The 14302-nt window shown below is 45.3% G+C and overlaps 1 protein-coding gene across 1 annotated transcript; it reads right to left on the minus strand.

Moving 5' to 3' along the window:
* Positions 1 to 1860: 1860 nt before the first annotated feature.
* Positions 1861 to 6979, minus strand: LOC136639757 (aquaporin-5-like). Its single transcript, XM_066614241.1, has 4 exons — positions 6617 to 6979; positions 3720 to 3884; positions 2382 to 2465; positions 1861 to 2034 (listed from the first exon to the last, which is right to left on the minus strand). Exons 1-4 carry the CDS (start codon positions 6977 to 6979, stop codon positions 1861 to 1863), a joined length of 786 nt encoding a protein of 261 aa, XP_066470338.1.
* Positions 6980 to 14302: the final 7323 nt, after the last annotated feature.

Consider the following 14302-nt stretch of genomic DNA (forward strand, 5'->3'; position numbering starts at 1 on the left):
CTAAGGTAAACCCCGCTAAAGGAGCCAGGGTACCCGCTAAACATATGCAGTACAAACCCTGCCAGGGAACCGTATGCAATCCTGTTAATCAACCAGTTAAGTTTATCAACATCTGTGTGGAACCTGAAGTCTATAGCCAGAGTTTTACAGAAAACTCACCTGAAGAGCCTTTCCAGAACTATAACCATCACCATTGACCTCGTAGTAGTTCTTGCTGTACATTCTCTTTTTATTATAATAAATAGTGCAATATATTACAGAAAACTGAAATACAAAGGTATTCTTCTTTGACAGGAAATAAATGCAGTGAGACAGCAGCCAGTGCAGAAAACAGCAGTGCCTCCCCCATTCCCAGGTAAGTTGTAATGCTTTGAAATGGACCAGTAGATGCCTGGTTCTCTCAGGACTGTAGAGATGATTGGCTTTTTTAACTTTCATGTCTTGGACTCTCCAAAGTTGATCATGGGAGGTTTAGACTTGGTTCAGCAGCTTCTTGTGCTCCCCTTTTCAGTCACTGAAAATGTAAATTAATACATACCTCTGTCTCTGGACCTGTTGCCAGGTTATTTAGTACTGGTTCCCAGATTTTCTTTTCCTTTTAAAGTAAAATTGGGTGGTTTGTTGTTTTTTAAAAGCAGAAGTCAACTTTGGCTCCACTTTCACTTCATTCATATGCTTGAGTGGTGAAAACCAACCCCCTGGACAAAGGAGCCAGGGTTGGGGAACTCTCAGAGCACCACTCCACAGGCTGCTGGGTGCATCTGTGGGATGCCTGTGTGTGCTTCCTCTGTGGCCAAGCCCCTCCTCTATTGGAAGTGGAGGAAGGTACAACATTGCACAAGCATCCTGCACCTGAAGGGGATACTATAGCTAGTGCACTAACCAGATGGAATGTGAGGGTTTCCTTTCCTTCTCTTCCAGTATAGCTATCTTTGGTTTGCAGATTACTGTAATAATCTCAGGCTATCCTTTCTTTTTCCTTCTTCCTTTCCCACTAGAAAGCAGGCATAGGATCTCTCTCTCTCTCTCTCTCTCTCTCTCTCACACACACACACACACACACACACAGAAGGAGCACATCCAGCTCCTAATGAAGCTTCTCTCCCCACACCAACCAATCTGAAAAGCCAATGAACCTAAAACAATAGGTAGAAGTGCAGGCTTCTGAAGGATTCCCTGCACATTTCCAAAGCCTCCACATAAATCTGCTGTCAATTTTTCTCACCTATTGTAAGCCCACCTGTTAACCTGTCCTGAGGGATTTCCCCCCCCCCCCCATGTTTGTGCTGTATATGGATTGATGATGTTTGAAAAGCTAGTAGCAAGCATTATTATCTGAGCCTAGGGAATTCAAGCTCAGGTCACCTTGCCTGCCCCCCCCTCCCAAATCCTGATAGCTCAGTATGTATGTGTACTTGAAGGATTTGTTCTAGGGCCCAACAGGAAGTCAATTGGAAGTAGCTTAATAAATGACCCCAACCCCTGAACAGTTACAGATGTTAAGATGATTTCAGGTCTAGCGCTTTAACACTTGCAGTCCTTTGCACGTCCCAAGAGCTTAGGAACCATTCTTGTTTTGGTGTTGCTGTTTGAATGCATCATTTATGAGACAGATCGCAGTGGAACAGCTCATTCTTTGCCTGGGTTGAACCATGCATTCAGAGACACGGGCAGCCACACACTCAAGATGGTTATTTACATAAAATGATGTCTCCCCCTTTCCCCTTGACACTAGCAGAAGCTGCTTGTTCTTTGAATTAGAAAACATATAGTCAGAGTGTCCATGCAGCATCAAACAGTGTCAGATGCTTTTTTCCTTGTCATCCAGGCCTTTTTCCTTGTCATCCAGAGCTCTTTTGTCTAGGGAGAAGACATTTCCATGCTTTTCTCTTTTTCTTCCCATTCGTCTTCTGACTCATAGGTGCCTTTCATAATTGCTACCCTCTCGGACATATTCATTGCATGGGGCATGAGTAGATAGTTGTAAAGCAGGGAGGCCAGGATGCCTCCACAGATGGGTCCTACCCAGAAGACCTGAGAAACAAAGGGCAAGAATCAAATGAGCTGAGAAATTTCAAGGGAAGCCAAAACTGTGTCTAGAAAAATCTGTCAAGAGGGTTTACCACTGAATCTAGATCAGGTTTTATGGACTACACCCTCAAACTGACATGAAAAAAGTGGTGGCCGAGTCCTGGATTCCATCCCCACCGACATCACTGCGATAGCATTGTGGACATTCCTGAAATGTACAGGCCCACCACTGTTCTAATCTAGAGCATTAATTCATGCTGCTGTATGTTATCTGTGATACTCAAACAACCCTGTTATATGACATATTTTCTACTCCTGTTCCTGTCCCAGAAGGAAAGCTGGCTTCTTACCCAGTGAGCTGGGCTGAATCTTCCTGTGATAACAGCAGGCCCAAAGGATCTGGCTGGATTCATGGAGCAGCCAGTGAAATAGATCTGTGGAAAAAGAAGTAAATAAAAAAAAGCTGTGGGTTAGGCATCTGACTTTCACTGTGGTTTCTTCCAGTCACTTGCTTCATCTACTATGATCTTCCTTCCTTCTTCTCAGTGTTGTCTTTTAATTCATCTGGTGATGCTAAGTAAGAAGATCCTAAGTAAGAAAGCCAGGGTGGTGTAGTGGCCTGGGAGGTGAACTTAGACCTGGAAGATCTAGGTTTGAATCCTCCTTCAGCCACCAAGCTTCCCGGGTGACCTTGGGCCAGTCGCTTTCTCTCAGTCTCACCTACCTCACAGGGTTGTTGTGAGGACAAAAGGAGGGGAGTGGCTGTGTACACCGCCCTGAGCTCTTTGGCAGAAGGGTGGTATAAAAATGTACATAAATAAAATAAATAGATTTTAAAAATCTCTGGAGAAGTGTATATGGGCACAGTCCTGCACGGGAATTGAAACTGTGTGTTGGCCTTGGATTTTGGGACGGTTCACCTATTATGATTGCACCTTTCTCTCCCATGTGACTTTTTGATTGCCAGTTCCCAGGGTGAGATCTGGAGCTTCAAGATTCTTTCTCTGGTGTCCTGGGGAAGGAGTGAAAGGGTGTGGAGTCCAAATCTAGGGTGGGGGAGGCAATTTTCTGCTTGGCTTGAGAGCTTTTGCCATTTACTACCCCACCCTTTCTTTCATCCTCCACCCAGAGGCACTGGGCACAGCCACATTATTTTGCCTGACAAGGCAGGTGCCATCATCTGCCCCCCCCCCAACCAGGTACTATTAGGCACTGCATTAAACTTCATCCCCTGATTTCCTAGGCACCATTCCTTTGCTCTCAGTCTCCACCTGTTGCATGGCTGGGGTTGAGTCTCAGGGGACTCGACTACCCTCTATTGCAATTCCCTCTGGAGTTTATAGGGTTGTCATTATACTTTTAGCTGAGCCATACTTATATGAAAATGCTGTTTGCATTGAATAGGTAGCTCCATTCTTCATGAATGCCATTGTTTCCATGGCTGATGTTTTGTTCTGTTGCAGATATCACAGAAACCACGTATTCCCCCGACACTGTCACTTCACACCACTGATTCCTCATAGCATACCAGCCATGAGGTTGGCAACAGCCCGTGTGCTCCTGGGGTAAACAGTGGGGGGCTTCTGTGAGGTGTGAACCTCTCATAGTTTTATGATCTTTTCTCCTCTCTCTTGCTTCTGTGTCTTGACAGGCAACAAAAATATGCAAAGAACTGCTGAAACACTCACCCCTACCAGGTGACCCAGGGTGACGGACAGCCCAATGGACAGGGATGGGGAGCCGATGTTGTCACGTCGCCGCCTGTCAGTCGAGGCAAAAATGCACAAAACCAGCTGGAAAGTGAGGATCAACTCCACCACCACGGCCTGGCCTGCGGTTGTATTGTTGCTGAGCTGTCAGGAGAGAGAGAGCAGGAAGGCTTGGTTAGGATCCTACCCATTCTTATCTGAAAGTTACTCTTCATGGTTGGCAACCTTCAGTCTCGAAAGACTATGGTATAAAGCCTATAGCACCTGGTATTCCCAAGCGGTCTCCCATCCAAGTACTAACCAGGCCTGAGCCTGCTTAGCTTCCGAGATCATGGTATAAGCCTACAGCACTCAGTATTCCCAGGCGGTCTCCCATCCAAGTACTAACCAGGCCTGACCCTGCTTAGCTTCTGAGATCAGACGAGATCAGGCATGTGCAGGGTAACAGTTAATTCAGGGAATTACAGGCTTCTGCTGAGTGCTGATGAGGGTGCCCTTTCTGAAAATATTTAAAAGAACTTCATGGTAGAGCTCAGATTCCAATCCTTTGAGCCAATAACCTGCACTTGGTGCTGTATTTGGCATTTTTGTGTTTGCCAAGCGTGTGCATTTGAATACTAAATAGACAATTCAATTCACCAAGCTGCATGGTGCAAGACTAAACTATTTCTCCCTATAGGGCAGGAAAAGAATCTCAAAGTGAATACTGCAAAATAGAAAATAATTTGTTTTTAAAAAGATCTGTTGATTTATCCCTTTTATAGCTACATTTATCTCTTTTGTCCCTCATCACACTTATCTCACTGACCCAGCCCTGTGGTGCCTCCCTTTCCTCACTCTGTGGGCCCAATCCAATTCAATTTTCCAGCGTCGACGCAGCTGCACTTCAACTCTATGACAAATGTTCCCTTACATTGAGGAGGCCTCTGTGACTGCCCCCACCACCACAGGATGCAGCATGTGCCATTGGCTTAGACCTGGGATCTGCTCCAAATTGCCGTTCAAACAACAGGTACCTGCTGAGGAACAAGCGTGAGGAGAAGCACAGGAGCTTATAACAGTTTGGATCATATTTGAGGGTCCTCATTTAGGCAGCCTAAAACGGAGACTAGTTCGGTTCCCTGACCGTTATATTGACCTCAGTCTTAGACTGACTGCATGCATGCATTAGACTGAACTATAACCCTTTGATATGTAGCTGTGTTGGGGTGAATGTTGGGGTAAAGAATCAGTTTCTAAGTCCTCTTGGCAGAGACTGTGGGCATTTTCACCCATTCGGCTCTAAGCAGTTCCTTTGGGTGTGTAATTCCAGTGTCAGACTTCCATGCCAGCAGCTCATTTGCATTACAAAGGACCCCGTTTTCTCTTCTGCATTAACAATAATCAGATGTTAGCATCACTCACGCAAGAGCGGCCCAACGGCAATACTAACCGCTGAGTCAGTTTTATGGCCAGTGCATCATCTTGCACATTTATTAACATGTTAGTGGTCATAAAACAAGAATGGTGCTGGTGACAAGTTGAGGAATGAGGGCGCATAAGCTATAGCCATAATACAGGGGTTGAGAGGGACACTAAATAAGTAGGGTTTAATACCTGATTCCTGCCCAAACCTCAGCTGCTGCAAATTCATGCATTGACCCTTAACTGTGAACTTTCAGTTGCCTTTAATTTGCGCCGACGGTTCACATGCAAAGCAAATATTAAGTCCCCCCCCCCCCCCCCCGGTAAAACTTTCAGGGAAAGTCAAGTGAGTTTCCGTAAAGCAAGTGAATGCTCTCAGATGGTTTCTGCAATATTTACATAAGAGGTCTCCTGATCTCCTATTGCTATGTTGTGCTGCCAGTATCACCCTCATGCTGGCTTAACTGGGCTCCTGTAACCTTCCCTGTCCAGGTCTAATTACAGGTGGAGTCTTAAGCGGTCTCAGATGGTTTATGTCATTTGGTCACAATCCAGCATTAGAGTTGAGTGCACATAATCCTGCGGAATCAATGGGCTTAACTCATTTCTGCCCAGCCTACAGGTGTACATATTTGATCCCTGTTGTGTGTATACAACATTGGGCCGAAATGGCTTAATGTTGTCTCATGGCCTTTACTAGAGATCTAAAAATATCCCTTTACACTCGTGGAAAACACTGTGTCCAGAGAAGTGGAGCTTTTGTGTATTGCTGATTTCCCCTTTCTGCCACAGCCCAACTTGAATTGCACTGAATGCTGAGCCCCTAGACTGGCTTTTCGTATGGCTTGTGGAGACATGGTGGGAAAGGGGAACCTGAGAAGGCTCTTTGCGTACATAGAACTCCCCCACCCCATGCAGCATGTTGGGTTCCAGATGTTTTTCCCAAGGTTACTCAAGGCTACATGTACAAATTGTGCTTGCACAGCTTGAAATGGTTCCAAATGATTTCCAAACATCACAGACATAAAAGGAAGCTCATACGCTGTACAACCTCCTTACATATTTTTCTGCTCCTCCTTCAGGTGACACAGTTTAAATAATCTCTCTCTCTCTCTCTCTCTCTCTCTCTCTCTCTCTCTCTCTCTCTCTCTCTCACTGACTGACTGGCTGATTCACCCACTTAGGATATGAGATGCCTTTGAAAGAAATACTATCTTGTAAATTGTAATGCACAGTAAACCTGTAATCGCAGCAAACTGACAGGTGTATCAGAAGAGCACATTTTCATGCAATGTGCTGGTGGAATCTCTTGTGCCGCAAGCCGCAGGAATGGAGCGGCTGCCCTTTCCTTGTGGGGCCCTACTGAGATGCAATTTCCAGCATGGGCATGTTTGCTCGCCTGAGAATTCCTCACACGGGATTCCAGACCATCACCGGCATGAATTATATCTCCAGCAGCAGAAAGTACTTACCGCGTTGATTGCCAAGTTGCCCCGTGCGTTAACAGGAGTCACTCCGTACAGGATGGCTGCACCGGCAATGGCCCCTACCAGCTGGACCACGACGTAGAACAAGGTCCGGAGGAAAGAGATCTGGTTCCCGACAAAGAAAGCAATGGTGACTGCTGGGTTAAAGTTGCCACCGCTGATGTGACCAAATGTCTGAACCATGGTGCCGATGGCCAAGCCGAAAGCCAGGGCGATCTGGAGGACACTTGGCAAGGCTGAAGGCCACTTTAGGGCAGAACCTAGCCCAAAGAAGACAAAAAGCATGGTGCCTAAGAACTCGCAAAAAACTGCTCGGGCAAAAGCGATGGTGCAGATTTCTCTTCTCATGATGACTGGGCTGAAGCTGGTGGTGTGACAGTGATGGTGGGAAGACTTCTTCTCTGCCCAGGACGGTAAGGGACTGCAATAAAATTTGGGACCATACAGGTATATATATATATATATATATCTCTCTCTCTACAGGTGTAGCAAGAAAGGATTGTACCAAAGATGTGTGGGTGGAGCCAAGACGCTGGCCAGTCCTCTCCCCTCCCTCCACTTGTTCCTGTGGACTTTGGAAACTTTCCACCTTCAGACAGCATTGACACCTTCCTTGTTCACGCCTAGGCTGTGGATGTTGGTGCTGAATTTTCTCCCATTCTCCCCTAGACAATGAGGGTCCTATTGAATGTCCCTGCAGTCATTAGATAAGCACAATCTTGCATAATGACGTTGAGATTAGCACCTTTTTCTGTTTACTCTGCCTTTAAAAAGAATTAGTTCCAGTGAGTTGTAATGTGTCAGTCTTTTCATTCTATTAAAAAAAAAAAATCAAACCAAAAAACCACAAACATTTTATGGCACTCACAATTTATGCATAATCTGAAAGGGGGAAATAATGAAATAATTGGGGCCAGTTCTGCAGATGTAACTTTTATCCTGATCAAGTCTCTTCAGATATTTGAAGTTGCTGCTGGCTTGCTATGAAGAACCTGAAAGTCAGACCTTTCTCCTAAGTGCATGTGGAAAGCTTGGAGCCTACATAGGGCCACAAATTATGTGTAAATGTACCAGCAAGACTGCTATTGGGAATATCGTCTTCTGACCATGTTATACTAGTATTTTGCTAACTGCATGGGCCAGTATGTTTCTGGGCCTAGTTCAAGGTTCTGGTTCTGACAGAACCATGTCTCTTCCTTCATGAACCTGCCCATATACTGAGATTGGTAGGAGAGGCCTTGTTCAACCCTCAACCTAGAGAGGGTTCATGGGATGCCTAGCAGGTGCTTTTCTGTAGTGGCCCTCATACTGTAAATCTCTTTTCCCAAGGAGACTCCCTTTGCCACTTCTTTGAATACATTTAAACAGCAAGGAAAAACCTCAAGTGCACTTTTTATGGGACTACTCATTGGAAATTTCTTTTTGGGTACTGTCAATGTTGGTTATGCTGCAATAATGTTGTTTTGTGTCTGCTTGCATGTGTATTGTTTTTATTGGATATTGTGAGTTGCCTTGCGTTGGTTCCCTGTTTGGGTAAAAGTAGTATCTGACTGAGTATCTAACTGAGTGACTAGGTAAAGTAGTTCTTACATAGATAGACAGTGAAACCAATAGCAGAAATGCATGAGCTATATAGGAGTTTCATACAAGACTCCTGTCAGTTTTATAGTGAATACAGAGGAACCTGGCTACAGGTGTCTCTGTTGCTCCCAAAGTAAGTACTGGCAGCTGCCTTCTCAGCCAATAGTTGAACAAAGTGGTTTCCCGGCACTTGCTCACTGAGCCCATGCACTTGTCTTTTCAGTGAAATACCTTGCACCTCTCCTCCTCCTAGTCTCTGTAGCTATGTGTACACATGTGTAAATTTCACATCTGAAAGATGCATAATATTGCTGTCTTCACATGCTTCATGCTATGGGAGAGCAATCAGACTGCTAGCAAGAGGTAAGTAAAGAACTTTTTTTTTACTCGCATCCTGGTAGGCCACCTGATCGCATATGGGTAGAGGTATTTGTTTCTGATAAGTAAGACAGGATTAAGCCACCTTCGTTGACTTTTCAGATTGGTTGGTGTGGGGAGAGAAGCTTCATTAGGAGCTGGATGGGCTGTGTGTGTGAGTGAGTGATATCCTATGCCTGCTTTCTAGTGGGAAAGGAAGAAGGAAAAAGAAAGGATAGCTTGAGTTTATTACAGTAATCTGCAAACCAAAGATAGCTATACTGGAAGAGAAAGAAAGGAAAGGGCAGGAGGTCTGGTCTAGAGGGTAGAACCTCCGTTAGCCCGAAGATAACATCAGAAGGTTGCCGGTTTGAGGACACCAGCAGTTCCCTGAACGGCTGAGAATGGCAAGAACTTGAAGCAGCTGACAAGCTGAGCTGAGTGATTCCACCTGCTCTTGGTGTGAGCAAAATGTGTCTTGGCTGCCCTCCATGTGAGAGATGGAGCTGCTTGTCAGCCTGTGTGGGAGAACTCGAGGCCAGAAGTGAGACCAAACCAGGAAGATCCATCTGAAATGTTGGTTCTTGAAAGAGAGAAACTTTATAATTGTAAAAATCAAAGTCAGAGGAGTAATCTGATGACCAGAAAGTCGGTATATAAATACCTAGTTGTTGTTGTTGTTATTGTTATTAAAGCTAACTGTGTTCAATGGGCTTACTTCTGAGTAAAAGAACATCATCATTTTCAAATACCTCTGTCTATGGGTCTCCTTGAACGCATGCCAGCTATTTTACTGGTGTAAATCCAAAAAGAGAAGTGGATCCAGGCCAGGAAAGGGGGAGGTAGGATCCTGCATGTACTGCTGCTGCCAGGATCTACCCCCTCCCTCCCCTGAACTGCCCCTGCCCTCCCCCTACCTGCACTGAATCTTCCCCAAATAGCCAATACCTCACTCTCACTGCTGTGTACTTCTAGCCACTGTAGTAAGTAGGGTTGCCAACACTGACTGAAACTATTCCTGCATATTTCTATTTTCCAATATGACTTAATGTGACTTAGAGCCCAGTCCTGAGCTTCCCAGCACCCAGTGGGGCAGCGGGAAGCAGCCTGTGTCCTTCAACTTTCACATGGCTTCTACAACTAAAACCAGAAGTCTTACATTTCCAGGCTTGTGAAAACTGAGCAATGGAGCACAGTAAGGAGGCCACTTTTCACTTGGTTTTTCACATTTTTATGCCACTTTTCTATGAAACCTCACTCAGAACGGTTTACAGTATAAATAATATTCTCCAGTAGACATTAAGGACTACTGAAACTAGTAGGACTTTCTGCCGCAGATGTGTATATTTAGGGATGCCAAAATAGCAGAAGTATAGATCTGATTTCCATGGGAAATTGATGCCACTTGGCTACTGTGATTTCATTTCGGCCTGCCTTGACTTCTTTTCCTTGCTCTTGATTGCAGGGGAAAGGAGCAGAGCTGGAGAAGAGATGGAAGCAAACAGGCGTCACTAGGGTGTTTGCTTCACCTGGTGTGGGAGGTCAGCGTGTCACCCCCGTGATGGACCTCTTCCCATGCAGTGCGTTGGGCAACACCCTGTGCAGTGGGCATGGTGATGCACCATCACCCCACTTCTGCTGGTTTTTTGGCTATAACGTTCGGTAGAATAGAGATACTTCAATGTGGGTTGTTCCATTGCATTCTGCATGAAATTGCGCATCAAGTGATATGTAACATGATGCTATTATTTGAAAATACCAAGGTTAAAAATGTTTTGACCGGTAGTGGTGTCATGTCCCCCCACCCTGTGCATGTCACCCAGTGTGGCCCACACCCCTCTAGTGATGCCACTGGAAGCTAAATAGCCTGGCTGCCCAACTATCATCTTCTTCTCTGGCTCCTGAGATAAAAAGCGAGACATTGAGAGGGTGAGTGGGCTGGGGCAGCAGTTCTGTCCCTAATGGGAGCATAGGAGAAGAAGAGAGGGGAAAGTTACATCTCTTGCCTAGGTACTTGTAGCAGCTGTCTGAACCAACAGTCATAAGGACAGGTGCTTGGAAGCCACCATTCGTATTGTACCTCATTTAAAGGGTCCAATATGAATAGGACCACTGAGTCATCTGTATTGTTGAAAGGAACCTAAAGGTCATCTAGTGCAGGGGTGTCCAAACTTTTTGGTGGGAGGGCTACACCATCTCTGACACTGTGTTGGGGGCCGGAAAAAAAAAAGAATTAATTTACATTTCAAATTTGAATAAATTTATATAAATGAATGTATTAGAGACTGAACTTATATGAATGAATGGTCTTGCATTAGCTCAAGGCCTATAAAAGGCCTTGCACAAAGCAAGGCCGGCCTTTCCTTTGCTGCCGCTGCTGCATCACAGACATGAAACAGCAAGCAGTGGAGGAAGCCCTCATCCCACAGTTCACGCAAAAGGTCAAACAGTTGCCCTTGCACTGAGAACAGTTGTGTCAGACCAGCGCAGGCTGCAGCAAGTCTCTGGTGGGCCAGAGATTCTTTGGAGACTGGGAGTTCTCTGTGGGCCAAATTGGTAGTCCTTGAGGGCCACAAGTGGCCCCAAGGCTGGGGTTTGGGCACCCCTGATGTAGTGCAATATCCTGATGTGACCAAGTCCATTCCCTATTAGATTTCTCTTTACACTCTCACACCTGTGTCATCCTTCCTGACCAAAGTGCACCATCTAGAGTGGGTGCACTGTGGAAGTGAACTATGAGAGCAAATACTTGGAGAATTACTCAAGCATGCAAACCAGATTTCTGGTCCCAATTCAAGGTGCTTTTTCTAAGGCCCTCCATAATCTGGGTCTAGGCAATCTGAAAGACCATCTCCTTCCATACATTCTAGTCAGCCCTCTTAGAACATCTGAGGGGGCTCTTCTACAAGTGCTGTTTCTGTCCCAAGTGAGAGGGGTGGCAACTCGGGAGCAAGCATTCTCTATAGTGGCACTACAGAAATTTCTCAATTTCCAGGGGAACTGAGAACTACTCCTTCCTTCACGGCTTTTCAGCAGGGTTCAAAATATTCCTGTTTCGTCTGACATTTGGTTACTGACATTTGCCCTCTGTACCTCTGAAATACTGCTGAAACTTGACTGCTTCCCTGGACTAATTTGTTCCCCCAATGGCTCAACGATATGTTTTAGGTTTTGCTTTGTTTTTTGTTTTTATGTTTTATGGTTTAATATTAAAATTAATTTTTAATGCTTCTTTCCTTTTATAATACTTTGTAATTTATTAGGGAGTGTTGTAAGCCACCTTGGATTAAAGATGTGATATAAATGTCTAAATAAATAATAGGCTGCCATAGCAGTAGGCAAACGTTAGGTAAAAATGGTTTCAGTCAATCATGGCCTGTTGGCCTGTCTTGTGTGCTCCCTGGGGCATTTGGTGGGCCACTGTGAGATACAGGAAGCTGGACTAGATGGGCCTTTGGCCTAATCCAGCTGGGCTCTTCTTATGTTCTTATGGCCTACGGACCTGAATAATTTTAGGAATAATTTTATGAATGTTGGCCATGAAAGGGCCAAATCCTATGTGTCCTGGTGTAGCTGTCCCAATGGGGTGTGTGCTTCATCCTGTGGTGGGAGGGTAGTTATAGAGGTTTCCATAAGGTAATGGAACATTTGTTCACTTGCCTCAGGGCTGCATCGCAGCTGCACCAGTGCTGGAAAGTTGGATAGCCTTGTCTACTAATCTTGTCTACTCAAAAGTAAGTCCTATTTTGTTCAGTGGGGCTTACTCTCTGCTTTAGGATTGCAGCCTTAATGTTTAAGAATGTGAATTTACATTGGCCCCTTTGGTTACCATCACAGAGCCCAGTATGTTGATGCAATTTTTGTTCCTGGTCTGTTGTAATTTTTCTTCATGGTAGGTATCAATGTGATGGACTTGTCATACTTACTTCACACTGGGTAAAAATGCTGTTAAAGCCACTGACTTGTTCCTGATCAGCTGAACAGAGCAGTAGGATCAAGAAGCAGAGCAGTGGTTTCCAAACTTTCCACATCCAGGAAGCACCATCTTCCTGGATGGGGGCAGGGGAGAAAACCCCCAAGCATCTGTCACAGAACTCCCGCCTGTTGCAGATGCTACTACACCAAGTTCGAGGGCTCTCACTCAGTTCATTCAGTGTGTTGGCTAGGCCTTTGGAGCCTCACCATGGTCCTGCGTGAAATGAATGTGCATGGATTATGACACTTGGACATAAACTGTGGCTGCCCATGGCAGAGGAAGATCAAAAGTGGTGAGCAGGTAGCCTTGTAAGAAAACTTTTCTATCATTTATGATCACCTCTCAAGGGGCAGCTTCTGAGGACCATCAGTGCAGAGCAAAACCGCGGAATCTAGGAATTGTATCCAAAGAAAGTCATGAGTACTCACCACTGACATTAATGAGATAGGTTAGTTGTGACTAACTTACATCCCATTGATGTCAATGGAACTTGCAGCCCAATCTTATCTCCTACCGTCCTACATGATGCAGCCATCGTGTGAAGGGGGGGCGACCAGATGGCCTGGGAGAGGCAAGCAAAAATTTTACTTCTCCATTGGCCACCTGGCCATCAATGGGTCTTCTTGGACCTATGCCAGCTATTTTGCTGACCTAAATCCAAGGAGAGGCAGGGGGTATGTTGGACCAGGAAAGCGGGAATAAGATTCCTGTGTGTGCTGCAGCTACTTCTGCTAAGATCCACCTCCTCATGCCCACTGCCCTTCCTCCTCCCCACCCTGAACCTTTCCTGAACCACCCATGACCTGCCCCTGCAGGCACCTTACCTTTTCCAACGTGGGCTGGGCCCACCTCTGGTGGGCACGTGGAACCTTCAGCTGTTTGTTGCTGATGGCTCTGACACACACAACAGCAATGCAACACTTACAGTGCTGCAGCGGTGCTTACAGTGGTGGATGACAACATCTGCCATCGTAAATGCCTAACAGGACTAGACCATTAGTTAATATGACTAATAGCACAAGCCTATGCGTGTCAGAAGTAAGTCCAATTGTGTTAAGTGGAACTTAATTGCAGGAAAGTGTGTACAGGATTGTGACTATTGCCCCAATCCTTCTGGGATTGATGGTAATGGATCTAATGATCTTCTGCTGTAAGATCCTAAATAGCTGGCTTAGGTCCAAGAAGTCCTAATGACTGCCAGGTGACCTACAAAGAGATAAGTAAACAATATTTTTACTTACCTTTCCTGGGCCATCTGGTTGTCGTCCCCCTCCCCCCAGGTGTGCACTCTATTGGTACAGCTACATCATGTAAGCTGTGGTGCGAGATAGGAATGGGCTGTAACTTTCTTTGGATACAAGCCTGTAAGTATGTAAACCTCGCTTATTTCCACAAGCCTTACGTATTAGATTTGTATTTCAACTGTGAACTTTTTTAAGCAACACTTGATTTGTATATGAAGAAATGATAAGAAAGGCTTACTGAATGTTATTGGGTTCAATAAAATACATTTTCTGAGCACCTTTGAACTGATGCAGTTTCTGCATCAGTGCCCCCCCCCCCGCCCCGCCTTCTATACTGCATATACTAAAGCTCCTTGGAACAGAGTGTTACTGGCTGGTTACACTGAAACTGGCCAGGCTAGATTTTTCTGCAGACTGGCCAGATTTGTTTTCTTTTAGCCCAGTCTCATTACTAGGCAAGGTGCAATTTCAAGTATGCACATGTGTAAATGAACTGACCTTTGAAAACTGATC

The sequence above is a fragment of the Tiliqua scincoides genome, chromosome 2 (assembly GCF_035046505.1).
Source record: "Tiliqua scincoides isolate rTilSci1 chromosome 2, rTilSci1.hap2, whole genome shotgun sequence".
NCBI lineage: Eukaryota > Metazoa > Chordata > Lepidosauria > Squamata > Scincidae > Tiliqua > Tiliqua scincoides.

Bases quoted from the DNA above. Each gene is read 5' to 3' on its own strand.
- LOC136639757 (XM_066614241.1), bottom strand. From the start codon at position 6,979: ATGAGAAGAGAAATCTGCACCATCGCTTTTGCCCGAGCAGTTTTTTGC. The intron at 3,885-6,616 runs GTAAGTACTTTC...CTCTCCTGACAG, and splicing joins GCAACTTGGCAATCAACGCG to CTCAGCAACAATACAACCGC. The intron at 2,466-3,719 runs GTGAGTGTTTCA...CTTTTTCCACAG, and splicing joins CCCTGGGTCACCTGGTAGGG to ATCTATTTCACTGGCTGCTC.